The following is a 17,551-nucleotide window of genomic DNA, read 5'->3' on the forward strand; positions in this document are numbered from 1 at the left end:
GGGAGACAGTTTAACAAAATTCTCAAACAAGTAAGTAGCAGATCCAGAGGGAATGGGCGAAACATCAGATGGAACACTGACAGGCAACAAGCTAATCAAAGGTATGAGAAAAATGAAGAGAAAAACAGTCGATACAAAGGTGTGCAATGCCATGAGTGTGAAGGTTATGGTCACATCAGAACTGAATGTGGAACTTTCCTTAAGAAGCAAAAGAAAGGGATGATTGTGTCCTGGTCTGATGATGAAGGAACAGATGGAGATGTTGATAGTGATGTTGCTAAACGTGTCAGTGCTATGACTGGGAGAGTGGAACCTGAATCTGAAAATGAAGATTCTGATTATGAGAAAGTAACTGTGTCTTGTGGTTATCAAGACATTCATGATGGCAGCACTTCCAGGCGTATGATGGAGCAGGAAGAAATCATTGATCATCTCCAGGAAGAAAGGATTAGTCATCTGATTAAAATCTCTGATCTAAACAAAGAGGTAATGTTACTAAATTCTCAACTTGATAATGTCCTCAAACAAGTTAGAATGATGACCACTGGAACTGATGTTCTAGATAGGATGTTAGAAGGTCAAGTGATAGGCAAACCAAATGGCATAGGCTTTACACATGAACACCTGAAACAGGAACAACAAAATAGTAGCTATATTCAGGCCTTAGAACACTATCATAAGGCCAAGAAGGGAAAGCCTGTTAAGAAAATTAAGTTTGTAGCCTCAGTTAAAGCAGATACCATCACTGATAGAGGTCCAATGTTAGAACATTTGGTACAACATCCTAAAACTGACTCAGTAAAAGAGAATCTCCCTTGGAAGTGTCATTTTTGCCACATACAGGGTCTTAAAACATCTGTTTGTTTTGATCTGTATGGTGCACCTAGACAATATCAACCTAGTTCAACCTGGAAAGGGGTCAAGAAGGAGTGGAAACCTAAATGCTTAGGTCTAATAGCCCATACCTCCTTGAGAGCATCCTCCAGTGAAGATTGGTACTTTGATAGTGGGTGTTCTCGTCACATGACAGGGATGGACAATTTTCTAGGAAATGTCAGACCTTATTCCAAAAGTTATGTCACATTTGGGGATGGTGCTAAAGGAAAAATTGTGGGGATTGGAGACTTAGTTAGTGAAGGATCACCAAGACTGAATAATGTCTTGTTGGTCAAAGGGCTGGCTGCAAATCTGACTAGTATTAGTCAATTATGTGATCAGGGGCTAAGTGTAAATTTTAGTAAAACTGAGTGCCAGATCATAGATGAAAAGGGTAAGGTGAGTATGAAGGGTACTAGGTCTAAGGATAACTGCTATTTATGCATTTCTCAAGAACAGGCTCTCATATCTTCATGCATGCTGAGCAAAGCTGAAGAGGTAACACTGTGGCATCAAAAACTAGGTCACTTGAATATGCAAGGAATAAAGAAAGCTATCTCTCTAGAAGCAATCAGAGGTATACCCAAACTGGAAATCACTGATAGAAATATTTGTGGTGAATGTCAAGTTGGTAAACAGACTCGGATGTCCCATCCTAGGTTGGAACATCATGGAACCACAAAAACTCTTGAGCTTCTTCATATTGATTTAATGGGACCCATGCAAGTAGCTAGCACTGGTGGAAAGAAGTATGTTCTGGTGGTTGTTGATGACTTTTCAAGATTTACCTGGGTGAACTTCATCAGAGAAAAATCTGATACCTTTGAATCACTCGAGGAACTCTGTATCCAACTAGAAAGAGAGAAAAATAGAGGTATTGTCAGGTTAAAAAGTGATCATGGAACAGAATTTGAAAACTCCAGGTTTCATGAATTTTGTGCAGAAGAAGGAATCAGGCATGAATTCTCATCTCCCATAACACCTCAACAGAATGGAGTGGTGGAAAGGAAGAATAGGACTCTACAAGAATCTGCCAGAGTCATGTTACATTCTAAACACCTACCTCTTTATTTCTGGGCTGAAGCTATGAATACAGCTTGTCATGTTCATAACAGAGTCACACTAAGAACAGGTAGAGAAAGCCTACTGTAAATTACTTTCATGTCTTTGGTAGCAAATGTTACATTCTAGCAGATAGAGACTACAGAAGAAAAATGGATCCAAAGAGTGATGTAGGAGTTTTTCTTGGTTACTCTACTAACAGTAGAGCCTATAGAGTGTTTAATAATAGAACTCAAGTTGTTATGGAATCCGTCAATGTAGTGGTAGATGATATGGTTAAAGAACCAATGCTTGAAGTTGTACCTGGTGTTGAAGCATATCCTGAAACATCTGTTCAAGAGAAAGTAAGGCCTGAAGCTGATGAAGAACCTCAGACTAACTCTGAAGATATTGATCTAGAGAATGCAGAATCAAGTAAAGGACCTTCAATCAGAGTTCAAAAGAATCATCCTCAAGAGCTCATTATTGGAGATCTAGATCAGGGAATCAGAACCAGGAGATCTAATGAGGTTGTCTCCAACTCTTGTTTTGTGTCAAAATTTGAACCGAAAAATGTTAAGGAAGCTCTCACTGATGATTGCTGGATTGAAGCCATGCAAGAGGAACTCAACCAGTTCAAAAGAAGTGAAGTATGGGACCTAGTGCCTAGACCAAATGACATAAATGTCATCGGAACAAAATGGATCTACAAAAACAAGTCAGATGAAAATGGCACTGTTACCAGAAACAAGGCAAGACTGGTAGCACAAGGTTACACACAAGTAGAAGGATTAAACTTTGATGAAACATTTGCACCTGTGGCCAGACTGGAATCTATTAGGCTACTTTTGGGAGTGGCTTGTATCGTGAAGTTCAAATTGTTTCAGATGGATGTGAAGAGTGCATTTTTAAATGGATATCTCCATGAAGAAGTCTATGTTGAACAACCAAAAGGATTTGTTGATCCAAATTTTCTTGATCATGTGTACAAGTTGAAGAAGGCACTGTATGGACTAAAACAAGCACCTAGGGCTTGGTATGAAAGACTCACAGAATTTCTGACACATCAAAGATACAAGAAGGGAGGTACAGATAAGACCTTGTTTGTTAAGAAGGACAAAAGACGACTCATGATTGCACAGATCTATGTTGATGACATTGTGTTTGGAGGAATGTCGAATCAAATGGTTTAACATTTTGTTCATCAGATGCAGTCTGAATTTGAGATGAGTCTTACGGGAGAACTGACTTATTTTCTTGGTCTGCAAGTCAGACAGATGGAAGATACAACCTTCATTTCTCAGAGCAAGTATGCCAAGAATATTGTGAAGAAGTTCAGGCTAGATAATGCCAGTCATAAAAGAACACCAGCAGCCACTCATGTAAAGCTATCCAAAGATGAAAATGGTGTAGTTGTTGATCAAAGCCTGTACAAAAGCATGATTGGAAGTCTCCTATATCTTACAGCAAGCAGACCTGGCATAACTTTTGCTGTAGGGGTCTGTGCTAGATATCAAGCAGATCCTAAAATGAGTCATCTTGTTCAAGTTAAAAGGATTCTGAAATACATAAATGGCACCACAGACTATGGGATTCTCTATTCTCACGGTGGAAACTACAGGTTGATTGGGTATTGTGATGCAGATTGGGCAGGTAGTGCAGATGACAGAAAAAGTACTTCAGGGGGCTGTTTCTTCCTTGGAAACAATTTGGTGTCTTGGTTCAGCAAGAAACAAAATTCTGTGTCTCTATCAACAACAGAAGCAGAATATATTGCTGCAGGTAGTAGCTGCTCTCAGTTAGTCTGGATGAAGCAAATGCTGGAAGAATATGATGTTCAACAAAATGTTCTAACATTGTACTGTGACAATCTAAGTGCTATCAACATTTCCAAGAATCCTATACAACATAGCAGAACAAAACACATTGACATACGGCATCACTTCATTAGAGATCTTGTTGAAGACAAAATTGTAACTCTGGAGCATGTAACAACTGAAGAACAACTGGCTGACATCTTCACAAAAGCCTTAGATATCAAGCAATTTGAGAAACTACGGAGCAAGCTGGGTGTTTGCATCCATGAGGAATAGCAACCACTGTTCAAAGTGTCAGGTACTTTTAGCTATAATTTATGCTTTTACCATATCTCAATTTGGCATATTTTATGGCTAAAAAGGGGGAGTAGGTATGTCCTTGCTGTATCTGACTATTAACTGACTATGTGCTTGAGGATGTTGAGACATCCGGTTCTGGCCTTCTGGTTATTTTGGTTTTCTGGCCTTCTTGTTTGTGTAATAAAAAAAATAAAAAAAATTTGTGCATGTATTCAGGGGGAGTAAAAGATATCTGTTTGTGCTCCTTGAGGGGGAGTAAAATTTTGTCCCTGAATGTTCCTGTGGATGTTGGAACATCCTGATGGTTTGAGCTACTGATTACTGTATTCCTATATTTCTCTAAGTAGCGTGTTTGTGACAGTTGACTGTCTGTTTAGGATGTACAGGAATTTATTTTTCCTTATACGTCCTCTGTTGCAAGACTCTGATTTTCTCTCTGATACCTTTTAGTTTCTCTTGTCTGCATAATTCCATATGTTAATTGTTGTGAGAAAATAATGGAAGCAGAATCTGAGACCTGTAATTTAATTCTTCTAGTCCTGAAGATTATGTGTGATGACTGAAGAACTATATTTTGGTATCTTTTGGAAGTCTGAGAATGTGAACCTTTCTTCAAGGAAGATTTTAATTGTGAAGATTGAAGGAAAGGTTGCGTGTGCTATCTCTCTGTTTTAACAGGTGTGGGCTGAATTTGTTTTAGCCAAAAATTTGCCAAAGGGGGAGATTGTTGGATATTTATATGTTGGCTTCACTTTTGCCTAAAACAAATATTCACTTCAGATGTGGAACACAATGTTCCAACATCCAGACCTGGTCTGTACGTTTTGTGCTTTGCCTATGATTACGCACGCGTTTGCTAAATTGAAGGAATCCACACCAGCATGTGTTGGTATGAACCGTGTGCAATTATGATGAGATCAGAACAAATGTGATTTCTTAAGGAATTGTTAAAATGACTTAGGAAAGTGTTTTTAAGGTGACTTTTAATAACCATACTATCAAGGAGTTTCCATATTCGTCCATATTGCTTAATCAATAAGTCACTGATCTGATCTGAAGCATGATTGAAGGACTGACACGCCTTGCTTCGGTATATAAAGAAGGCTGCAAGACCTGAAGAATCATTCAAGACATTGGTTTACAAATAGAGTTTTGTTTAGGTTTTGAGTCTTATATATTATGAGCCTTTCGTGTATCATCTTGGTACATGTTTAGGACTGTGCTTTGAGTTGTAATACTGTGCACTACTCCGAAGCTTTTAAGCAAGGAGCTAGGTAGATTGTGAACTGCATCTAAGCTTTTAAGCAAGGTTGCAAGTTGTTATTTTTGAGGGTAACCTCATTTGAATTGAGTCTATAATTTGGGAATCACAGGGTATTGTGATCTGTTGTAAGGGAGTGAGATGGGATCTCAAATCTAGGAGTTCCTAGGTTGAAGTCTAGTTGGGGTAGGTCCTAGGTCACAAGTGAAAACGTGATTTGCTGAGAGCTTTTGAATATGGACTGCACTAGTGGATTTCCTTCCTGGCTTGGTAGCCCCCAGATGTAGGTGACGTTACACCGAACTGGGTTAACATTTTCTCTGTGCCTCTTTTCTTTCCTGTCTATTATTTGCTTTATTATGTTTGTGTTTGTGAGCTTAATGTTCTAAACATCATATACAACATCTGTGTATCTGTGTCCTGTGTTGGAACATTGTTTGGAACATCGTAAGTCTAACGTGCCAGAATAACAGAGCCATTTGAAGCTTTTTGTGAAAAACTTGGAATTGTCCATGAATTCTCTTCTCCTAGAACTCCACAACAAAATGGGGTTGTAGAGAGAAAGAATAGAACTTTACAAGAAATGGCTAGAACCATGATTCATGAAAACAATTTAGCAAAACATTTTTGGGCAGAAGCAGTGAATACAACATGTTATGTCCAGAACAGGATCTATATCAGACCTATCCTGGAGAAAACAGCATATGAACTCTTTAAAGGAAGAAAACCCAATATCTCTTACTTTCATCAATTTGGATGTACATGTTACATTCTGAAAAATAAGCTTTACCTAAAGAAATTTGATGCCAAGGCCCAAAGAGGAATCTTCTTAGGATACTCTGAAGGGTCAAAGGCATACAGAGTGTATAATTCAGAGACTCTGTGTTGAAGAATCTATGCACGTTAAATTTGATGACAAAGAGCTTGGGGATAAAACTCCAAAGCAAGATGAAAGTTTTGCAGAGATACAGGTTCCTGAAGATACTCCAGAACCTGATCAGATAGCGTAATCTGAAGATAGTCCAGAAGCTGAACCCACCTCAGAAGCACATGATGAAGTTGCTTCTGATGAAGCTCAAGATGGCTCTCAGCAAGCTATTCAATCCAGGAACACATTCAAGCACAAGTCTTCACATCCTGAGGATCTAATCATTGGAAACAAAGATAGTCCTAGAAGAACAAGATCATACTTCAGACAAGAAGAGTCAATGATTGCACTGATATCAATGATTGAACCTACAACAGTTGATGAAGCACTTTCAGATGATGGATGGATCTTAGCTATGCAAGAAGAGTTGAATCAATTTCAAAGAAATGATGTGTGAGATCTGGTACCCAAACCTCAGTATAAAAACATTATTGGAACAAAATGGGTATTCAAAAACAAGTTGAATGAGCAAGGAGAAGTAACAAGAAACAAAGCAAGACTTGTTGCACAAGGTTATAGTCAACAAGAAGGTATTGATTACACTGAAACATTTGCTTAAGTTGCAAGATTGGAAGCAATCAGGTTAATTCTTTCTTATGCAGTTAATCATGGCATAATATTATATCAAATGGATGTCAAGAGTGCATTTCTTAATGGTGTCATAGAAGAAGAAGTGTATGCAAACAACCTCCTGGTTTTGAGGATCTTATGCATCTTGATCATTTTTATAAACTTAAGAAATCACTATATGGCTTGAAACAAGCTCCCAGAGCTTGGAATGATAGACTAAGTAATTTCTTGATTAAAAATGATTTTAAAAGAGGCTAAGTTGCACAACACTCTTCAGAAGGACTCTTGAGAAAGATATTCTTGTTATGCAGATATATGTTGATGATATAATATTTGGTTCTACTAATGCATCTCTTTGCAAGGAATTTTCTAAGTTAATTCAGGATGAATTTGAAATGAGCATGATGGGAGAGCTGAAGTTCTTTCTTGGGATTCAAATTAATCAAAGCAAAGATGGAGTCTATGTTCATCAAACAAAGTATACTAAGGAGCTTCTGAAGAAGTTCACGCATGAGGATTGTAAAGTAATGAACACTCCAATGCATCCAACCTGCCTTTTAAGCAAAGAAGATACTGGAACAAAAGTAGACCAGAATCTGTACAGAGGTATGATTGGTTCTCTGTTATACCTCACTGCATCTAGGCCAGATATTTTATTTAGTGTATGTTTGTGTGCAACATTCCAATCAGATCCAAGAGAATCTCATTTAACAGCTGTTAAGAGAATCTTTAGGTATCTGAAAGGAACAACTAATCTTGGACTCCTCTATAGGAAATCCTTAGATTATCAGTTGGTTGGATTTTGTGATACTGATTATGCTGGTGATAGGGTTGAAAGAAAGTCAACCAGTGGAAATTGTCAATTTCTGGGTGATAATCTTATATCCTAGGCTAGCAAGAGACAAGCAACTATTGCTATGTCTACAGCAGAAGCAGAATACATTTCAGCTGCAAGTTGTTGTACACAACTACTTTGGATGAAAAATAAGTTGGAAGATTATCAAATTATTGCTAACAGTATTCCCATTTATTGTGATAATACTGCTGCTATTTGTTTGTCTAAAAATCCAATTTTGCATTCAAGAGCTAAACATATTGAAATCAAACACCATTTTATCAGAGATTATGTTCAAAAAGGAATTTTAGATATACAATTCATTGATACTGAGAGTCAATGGGCTGATATATTTACTAAGCCTTTAACTGTTGAAAAATTTGATTTTATAAAGAAAAATTTGAACATGCACTTTGTGTCTGATTAAAAGCTTGCTTGCTCCTGAATAGGATTTTAGGTTCTGAAGTCTGTTCAGAAGCTGTGGTCCATCAGAAGCTCTTTATTGAGGTTTTGAGGAAAATGTGCTTCTGATGATGACGTCAACATCTGAAGTCTAGAAGCTGGATTTTGTGCTTCTGAATATCAGAGTTAGTGGAAACGTTGGAAGTTACTTTATGGTAGCATCTGGCCCACTAACTTGGCAGTTACTCTGAGAACTTCTGACGTGGCTTATTTGTATTGGTGTATAACTTAATAGGGCAATGATGATTATAAGCTTTGAATGTACTTACACGCGCCCCCTTTGTAATTAATGTTGTGTTTGTTTGTCGTTTTTGAATTGCAAACGTTTTTACTCAAAACACTTAGTCAATTCACACACTACTCACTTCACAACAAACATTTTCTTCTTTCAACCTCTCTTTGCGAAGTAAGCGCAATCTCTCTGCATCTTCAAACCTAGAGCCCTAAAATCATCATCTTCATCAATGGCATCAACTTCCAACATGCAACAAGGGGCTCCAGAATCTACTTCACAAGAAGCTCCTGCCTAAGAATCTAAGGGAAGAACCATGTAATTAGAAGAATGGGATTTAAGGATTCAAACAGAGAATCCTGTGGATTTTGATTCTTTAAAATACCATGGGTGTGATATTAAAGGTTACTACGAAGCACAAGGGCTCATGACGTACTTCAATATGTTGAATGGACCAACATACGAAGCTTTGGTAAGGCACTTCTGGGTAAGAGCATCAATTTATGATAAAGCTGCTTTTGAAGCTGAAGAGAAGCAGAAGATCCTTCTTGACCTTACTTTGGCTGGGAAATCAAGAGAAGAAATGGACTTGAACCATACATTGGCATGGAAATTAGGTCAAGCGTCTATGGAATTTCAGTTTTTATTGATGAATGGCAGATAGCATCTGTACTCAGATTAGATGATTCTGATAAATACTCGGGAATGGATATTCCAGATGCTAGGAACAGCCCCTGGAACGAAAAAGTAAACATGACTATGTACAACTCCAAGTTGCCAGGAAAGTATGCTGACCTGAGCATAGAAAAGAAGCCTCTTCTGAAGATTCAGAATGAGAATCTGCTTCCAAAAGGTGGAGGTAGTGATCAACCTTCACTGGGGCAGAAAGTCTTCCTTCATCACTTTATTAAGAAGGAAAAGGTGAATGTGCCTAAGTACCTTTTCAAGTATATGATTAATAAGCTGAGGAAGAGTCAAACGGAGAAAAGATGTTGGGTGCCTTATGGAAGACTCATATCAGAAATCCTTCATCAAGGAGGGATTTTGGACTTACTCAGTAGTGTTGAAGCCTTCTCAGACGAGCTGCTTGACACTAAGACTGGGAAGTTCATCAATGCTCATACACTCAAGCATATGAAGCTGATCAACTCTATCACCAAGCTCAATTCTGACTTGAGTGAATCCAGAGCTAAGTCTGATTTAATGAGAGACTTTCCACCCATCTGCAAGAAGGATCCTATTGATGTGCAGATACATTTCATCAAGGATTACTATGAGACATATAATAAGGTCATCAGGTTGGAAGATGTACCTGAAGAAATGTATGGTGGTGCTCTGCCACTTGCAAAAGGCAGAATGTCCAAGAGGAAAGCAACCACTAAGGAAGAGTACCTAGAAGCTGAACAACCTGCAAAGAAAGCAAAGAAAGGGAAAGTTGCTTCTGACAAATTAAAGATTGGTGGCTCTGGAATGCCATCAATTGAGGAAGAGGTTGAGGACCTGGACACTGATGTGGTCCTGAACATGAAAACTAGAAGTGGGAAGGCTGCTGCTTCTTCAAATGTGATTGCTCCTGATCAACCTTCAGTACCTAAGAAGAAAAGGAAGCCTGCTTTAAGGAAGATTAAAGAGTCTCCTTATGTTGTTGAGGAAGTGGAAGGTGTTGAAGCCTCAACATACTTGGTTATAAGGGAGATGAACAAGAAGAAGGCTGAAGATGTTACTGCTAAAGCTCTTCAGAAGGCCTTGGAGCTTTCAAAGAAGATTGAGGTTCCTGCATCTAACATTGTTAGAGAAGATGCAGCTGTTGTTGCTGAAGAAGCTATTCAAACTACTGAGGATCTTCAACAGCAAGTGACCTCAGAAGTTGGGAACTTAATAATGATTGTGAATGCTGCTGAGACTGAATCTACTGAACCAGAAGCTACTTCAGGTAATCCTGTCTCACCTACTAATTCTGTTATAGATGTAGGATCAAGTTCACCTTCATCCTCCCAATCCTCATCATCATCATCCACTGATTCTGATGATGATAAACCCTTAGGACAACGTTACCCAAAACTCATAAAAAGCCAGCCAACAACAACCAAAACTTACAAAAAGCCCTCTCAGACAATTCCCTTTGAGCCTATGTACCCTACTATTAATGAAAGGATAGGTGAAATGTCTGAGATGAGAAACCAAATCTGTGAAAGACTACACCTCCATCACCTTTTCCAACCTCAAGTCATTCAACCCCTGAACATGGTTGCTCCTGATGAAGTACATGTTGAATCTTCATCATCTCAACCAACCAAACAGACGACACAACTGTCCTAGACAATCTGGTAAATCACTATTCTGGTGAATTACCAGAGGTTAGCCAAACTACAGAGAAAGCCTCTGAAGTTGCTTATGAGGAAGCTGCTTCAGAAAGCCCCTAACAACAAGCACCTAACCTACAAATGGCCTCTTCAACTAACTCTGATCAAATCTTACCTGAGCAAACCACTCATTTACATAAAACCTTCATCAAACTAACCTTCATTAAACCAACATGCATTGATAAAACAGTTTCTATAACCACATCTATGGATTCTGACTCTGAAGATGATCACATCAATCCACAACCTAACCCTAATCAACCATCTTCATCAAAGTCACCTGAAAACATAACCACATCAGAGGCAACTGATATGGAGATTGATCACTCCTTATCCACCGAAGTTACTGAGACTGTCTCTGATCAACCTTCATCCAGCAACTTTCAAACTACAAATGGACAATCATCATCAATTCTAGCCATTGTACCAGTAGCTAAACCAAAACCTACAAAGCTACCCACACCTCCAACCATATTTCTTGATTCTACATTATTACAAAATGTTTGTGAGAATATTAGACATGAATTGGTTCAACTTATCCAGTCAAGAGAGGATCTGGTGCATACAGAGAGCTATGAGAAGAGATGGAGCAAACTTAAGGAAAGAGTTGACAATATTTTGTCTGCACTCCAATCAACATGCATAGATTCTCAAGCTCAAGCTCAGCAGAAGCTTCAAGATTGGCTGAAGGGTATTGATAGTAGTCTGCAGGAAGTCAAGGTTCTTAGGTCCTGGGTAGAGAGTCCTCCAAGTATCAAGGGTAGAGAAGTTACAGACTTCATCCCTTCAAGTGTGCATCCAAGAGAACTTGATATGTCATTCCTTAACAAGCTAAATCTGAAGATTGCATCTCCTGATCTAGCTTTGGTTCAAAGAAACATTATCTTGGAAAAGCATGTCAAGAAGCTAGATAAGGATTTGATAGAGTAGAAGCTACTCATGCTAGAATACAAGACTTTTACAGAAGCCAAGCTAGAAGAAGCTAAAGAAGCATTGAGGGAAGCTAAAATCAGATAGGACAATCTGATTTAGAGTAATGAAGAGTTCAAGCTTGAGATGAAGAGTCAGCAGGAAGCTATGCACAAGAAACAAGAGGATATGCAGAAGCAGCAAGAGCAGACCAACTTGATGTTGCAGATGATGATGGATATGATGAACAAACAAGTCCAACCTTAGCTGCACACATTTAGCTTGTTTAGTTTATATATCTTGTTCTAATCTTCGCTCTGAATATTTTTATGCGTCTGACTTCATTGTGCTTCTGAACATCTGCGTGCTTCTGAATATATTTATATGCTTCTGAATTCATATTGCACTGCTCTTTATATTCGCTTTCTCTGATATACGTATACATATTCATGCTCTGATTGTGTTATGCTCTAGTTATTGTGTTTATGCTCTCTATTTGTTTGTTTTTCTCACTATTCTTTTTACTTCTTTCTTGTTGTCTTTGGTTTTTCTTTAAAAACTTTTTGCTGATGACAAAAGGGGGAGTAGTATGTATAGTATTTATAGGCTCTGAGCCCCATTAATTTATAATTAAAAATTTAAATTAATAGGACCATCTTCTTATCTCTTAGTATAATTCAATGTGAGAATATTTCTGAGAGTTATTACGTTGTTAATGATGAATTTAATTAACTTGGATAGAACTCAGGGGGAGCTTACAAAACTCACCTTAAGGAATATTAGACTCAGGGGGAGCTTGCAAACCTCAAACCCTTAAAGTCAACTTGTTAATTAGATTAACAACAATTGCACATTTTTAAATACTATTGTTTGTCATCATCAAAAAGGGGGAGATTGTTGGAACAAAATGTGTTTAACAATAAACCTTAAGAGTTTTGATGATAACAAGGTATTAAAAATTGTCAATTGGACTAGCTAATATTTGTTCAAGTGTACAAGACCATAGTTAAAAATTTTACATCATATATGGGTTCTGAAGAACAAAAGAGAGCTTAAAAATCAACAAAAAGGAAGCTTCAAGCATCTGAAGAGAAGTGCTCCTGAAGTGAAAAAGTGCTCCTGAAGACAAAGCACTCCTGAAGTGATGACGTCATCAGAAGCTGAAGTTCATCAGAAGCAAGTTCAGAAGTGACTTCATCAGAAGCTGAAAATCACCAGAAGCTGAAGATTCAAGATTTAATACTTCAAAAGTTGTTCAATGGCTTCGAAAGCAATGCAGAAGTATGGGAATATAAAGCAACAATGTTTTTGTGAAGATTTGAAGGCTTTGGATGCTTATCTTCAATAGGCGTTGAGAAAGTACAATTGTACGAAATGTACAACCACTATCTCCACTACTCTGCAGTGCCACGCTACAAGACAAGAAAACAGCTACAGAATACAGCTCTGCCTGCAACGATGTTCCTTCACAATGGGAATGGATTTGAAATTGGTTTTTCATATGACATCAACCATATCAGGCAAAAGATCATTGGTTATTGATCAAAGCTTCAAAGGACTCTTTTTGATGTGCTGGCAATTTCACAACGTCTCTTTCACACCTCTATATAAAGGAGTGAAGACTTAGAGTTTGGTAATGCAAAACACAAGACTCAACTACAATTTACAAGTGCCAAAACTCTGCTAAAATTGTTCTGCTTTCAAAAGTTCACTTAGAATTTCTGTTTTCAAGTTCAAATCTTAGAAATTCTAAAGTCTTAAGAGTCTGTATCTGTTTTGTATTGTGAGCACCTCTGATTGTATATCAAGTGTTCAATCTCAAACATTTTTCTGTGTAATTTTGTTTGATTAGAAGTCTCTTGCTTGTGTGCTTGAGCATAGGAAGTCTCTTGCTTGTGTGCTTGAGCAATTTGAAGTCTATTGCTAGTTGTAACAGTGAGCAGTTGTCATTTGACATTACATTTTAGTGAACTATCCTTGGAAGTGCAAGGGGGACTGGACTACTTCCGGTTTGTGGAAGGAACTAGTATAATTGCTTTGTGTCTTTCTTCTTCTCTCTATCTGTTTTTATCAGCTGCATCTTAGTTTTGAATCCCACATCAGAAGCAGTCTCACTTTGCTTCTGATCAGTGTGTTTCAACTTAGGAGAAACGAAGAATTTTTTAAAACACAATTCAACCCCCCTTCTTGTGTTTTTCTCACCTTCACCCAGGCGTAGGGGTGGCAGGGCACGTCGTGTTGATGATGACGACGAGTCTGAGCCTCAGGTGGAGGATCAGATGGACATGGACATTAAGCATCAGGTGGAGGATGATGCTGAGGAGGATTTGGGTGATGCTGAGGCTAAGGAGGATGTGGATGATGGCCAGCAGCAGCGACGGCGGGGAAGCATGTGTCGGAGCCTGAGCCTCTTGATGACTATCCCGATGGCCTACACGACACTACTTTGCTGACGAGGTACCATGTTCATGTGGCCAGGAAGGCGGCTGAGGGCGAGGTACCTATTAATGTGATACTTTAATGATGATAAACTATTGTTAATGTTTTGTTTTTAATTTTTTGCAGTGGTGACGCAATTTAAATGCATCAAAAACAGGAAGAAGATTGATGCATACATGATGACGAGAATAAGAGGATAATGGCAGCACAGTGTTGGCGCGATGGACTGAGTGTCACCGATCTTACTTGGCTTCAGGATACCAGCTACAACCAGATTGACCACGACCTATGTTCTGCATTTGTGGAGAAGTGGCACGAAGAGACTTCGAGCTTCCATCTTCCGTTTGGGGAGATGGTAGTGACACTTGATGATGTGTCCTATCTGCTGCATCTCCCCATTGATGGTATGCTTTTGTCCCTTGAGAGTATTTCAAGGGACGATGTGGTGGAGATGATGATTCGGTATTTGGGGTCTAGTTTGGGAGATACTATTGAGGAGGTGAATGACACCAGAGGTGCACATGTACTGTTTTAGTACTTAAGGATAATTTTCAAGTAACGTCTATTGCAGCAGTTGGAGGCTGATAATGACGGTGATATCAAGGAGGAGGTGCAAAAGTTACGGGCGCATGCTATCCGTATATATTTGTTGTACTTGGTCGAGATCACGCTCTTCACTGACAAGAGCGTTCACTATGTGGATGTTGTCTATCTGAGGTACTTCAGAGACCTGGAGGTGGTTGCTTTTATTCATGGGGAGCTGCTGCACTATCACACTTGTATATGGAACTTAATAATGCTTCCCATTACAACACCAAACATCTGTCAAGATACATGAATTTGTTAATTATGTTTGTTTTTTCATTTGTTAGTGTTGATTGTTTGTATATTTATATGTGATTGTATTTGTTGCAGGCTTGAGTGTATCAACATTTCAGGGGTATAGGCAACAAGGATGCTTGGGATGGATATCAGGAACATCAACATCCACACACCGTGCTTTTTGTAGCACGGGTGGGTATGTCTGCACCAGACGAGTACAAAGGGCATCCGGATTGGCTGGATCTGGCGGGCGTTGTCATGACTCCATCTGAAGAGCACCGTCAGGCATGTTCGTTTGAGCGGGTCAGTGTTTACTCTGAATGGCTCAGATATGGTAACCGCGAGGTGAGATATATGCCGACGCAGGTGCTTTGTCAGTTTGGGTACTAGAAGACCGTCCCCAAACATCCACATGAGAGTGAACCTCGCCAGGCAACCTTAGTGGATCTCACCTACCGCTTTTAGCACCATCTTGATCATGCGCTGACTCCTTAGCAGTTGGGTCACCGTGCAATGTAGGGCAATGAGGCGGAAGAGGAATACATTAGATGGTTTTATCTCGTCTCTCATCCACGCATGATTCTTCCAAACCAGGAGGTTCAGGTGCCGAAACCACCAGAGCGAGATGCCCTTTATGAGATTGCTGTTGAGGAGGATGGAAAGCATGGGTTCTTGGTGTTGGGCGGAAGGTTGGACCGTATCAGAGACCATGTATATGTTGTTATGTCCAGTGGTGTGGTGCCGAAAGGGTCTGAGGAATCACGTCATTTGGAGGAAGTCTTGAGAGAGGTTCATGGAAGGAAGGTTTATCGTCGTAGGCGTAATGTTAGGGGCAGGGGTGTAATCATTGGATAATTTTTATTTTTGATTATGTTATGTTTGAATATTTGGTGATGTAACATTTGGATAATTTTTATTTTTGATTAATGCTGTGTTTGAAAATTACGTTGTGTTGTTAGTTTCTGTTTTGAATTAAATTTTTTGTTTTGAATATGGTCAATGCATGGTATGTCGTTTAGAAGCAACCTAAATGCGCCAAAACAAACATGTTTCAACCAAAACATATCACTTCTGCCTCTGTGCTGATGCGGTTCGGATTATATAATCCAGACTAGTTTTACACATTCCAGATTATATAATCCAGAAACCTCCTTTTTAACCCCAAATGTTGACTTTTTTTGAGGTGTTTGACACATTTCAGATTATATAATCCAGAATGTGTAAAACTAGTTCGAATTATATAATCTGAACCCAATGAATGCACTTTAGTATAACGATCCTTCAAGGTGCTACAAGCTCCAAAAGGCTCGAAAAGTTTCGGATTATATAATTCAAAAGTAGTTCAGATAATATAATTCGGACGAGGGGTATTTTTGAAAAAAAAAAGACGCGCTAGAAACAAGCAGGGTGGAAAAAGTAATAGTCAATAAAAAAATTGTCAAAATTCTTCATAACTTTTATTTTGACAATACACATTTGAAATCCATATAACAAAGATGTAAAAGCTCAGATTATGATGGTTTATTTCATGAATACATTCGGAATCCATAACAAAACAGTTTAAGGAGTTTCAAAGGTATCAATATAACAACAAATTAAGCAGAATATTATAATACTACAATACAAGCAAAATAAGTTAAAAATCTAGGCATGATTGGAGTAGCACTTAAGCTGCCACTTTATTGTACTCTCTTTCAACAGCTATTTTGAGGATGCTGTCTTCTTCCAAGACCATTTGAATTGGCATGAAACCCATCCCATCTGCCATTGCAAGCATAATCTGCTTAGTTTCTTTCTTGAATTCTTCCAAATCAATTATGCCATTCAAGTTGTGATCGAACTGTATGAACAAAGATTTATAAACACGAGCAAGCTCATTTGGGTCTGAATCCACATCAATACCAAAGTGTGTTTCAAAAACCCGCAAGCTCTTGAGCTCCTTCAACATCTCATCATAGGAGAGCATACCATCTTTATTTGTGTCGAGCCGAGCAAACCGATTTCCTACCGAGCTATTAAATGCTTCTTCATCTTCAAGGAAGTGGACAATTGTGGCACCATCCAAAATTTCTACACTCATCTTTCTCTTCTACTTGATGTCAAAAATGGAAAGTAGTTTGTATTGACAATTAGAGTTTTGTGTTTGCAAATGGTTGTAATTTGATGAGAAGAGTTGGATTCTTCCATGTATATATAGCCATTAGCAATTGCTTCCAGAATAATATATTCTTTAACTACTAACATGGTATAGAAACCATGTGCTTTTTGTGTATCTTGCATCTATTAGTTTATTTTTTAGTCCAACCGTTTAAATTGGATGCTTTCTTCAACTGTTGGATCCTGATGGTTGGAATTTCCTTGTCGGTAATCCACAGATATACCATAGATATGATGATATGAATACCATTATTTATAACACTTACGTTTTATCTGTGCCGTAAACTTAACTCAGTTGGTAGGTACATTGCATAATTTATTTATGAGGCGTATTTCAAACTTCGAATATTTCACTTATTAGACTACCTAACAAAAAAAAAAAAACACTTACGTTCTATCTCGTATTGGCAAAATATTAATCTCGTAACCTCAAGGTATTTAGTTCAAACTCACTTGAGATTTGTTGTAAAATGATAATTAGCGTCGCTTTAATTAATAAAATATTTTCTTGCTCAATTTTCTATTAAAATATATTATTT

General features: G+C 38.3%; 1 protein-coding gene and 2 pseudogenes across 1 annotated transcript; 2 read left to right on the top strand and 1 right to left on the bottom strand.

Moving 5' to 3' along the window:
- Positions 1–3,356: 3,356 nt before the first annotated feature.
- LOC146905097 (secreted RxLR effector protein 161 pseudogene) lies at positions 3,357–4,010 on the top strand (annotated as a pseudogene).
- A 4,544-nt stretch (positions 4,011–8,554) lies between these two features.
- On the top strand, positions 8,555–10,641 carry LOC146905098 (uncharacterized; annotated as a pseudogene).
- A 5,702-nt stretch (positions 10,642–16,343) lies between these two features.
- Positions 16,344–17,202, bottom strand: LOC146905099 (uncharacterized). Its single transcript, XM_085730385.1, has one exon. The coding sequence runs from the start codon at positions 16,933–16,935 to the stop codon at positions 16,522–16,524; it is 414 nt and encodes a 137-aa protein (XP_085586511.1). The 5' UTR covers positions 16,936–17,202; the 3' UTR covers positions 16,344–16,521.
- Positions 17,203–17,551: the final 349 nt, after the last annotated feature.

This window comes from Medicago sativa, chromosome 7 (assembly GCF_051527215.1).
Source record: "Medicago sativa cultivar Bolivia chromosome 7, Bolivia_mono, whole genome shotgun sequence".
Classification (NCBI taxonomy): domain Eukaryota; kingdom Viridiplantae; phylum Streptophyta; class Magnoliopsida; order Fabales; family Fabaceae; genus Medicago; species Medicago sativa.

Excerpts from the sequence above, each read along its gene's own strand:
- LOC146905099 (XM_085730385.1), bottom strand. The coding sequence starts at position 16,935 with ATGAGTGTAGAAATTTTGGATGGTGCCACAATTGTCCACTTCCTTGAA.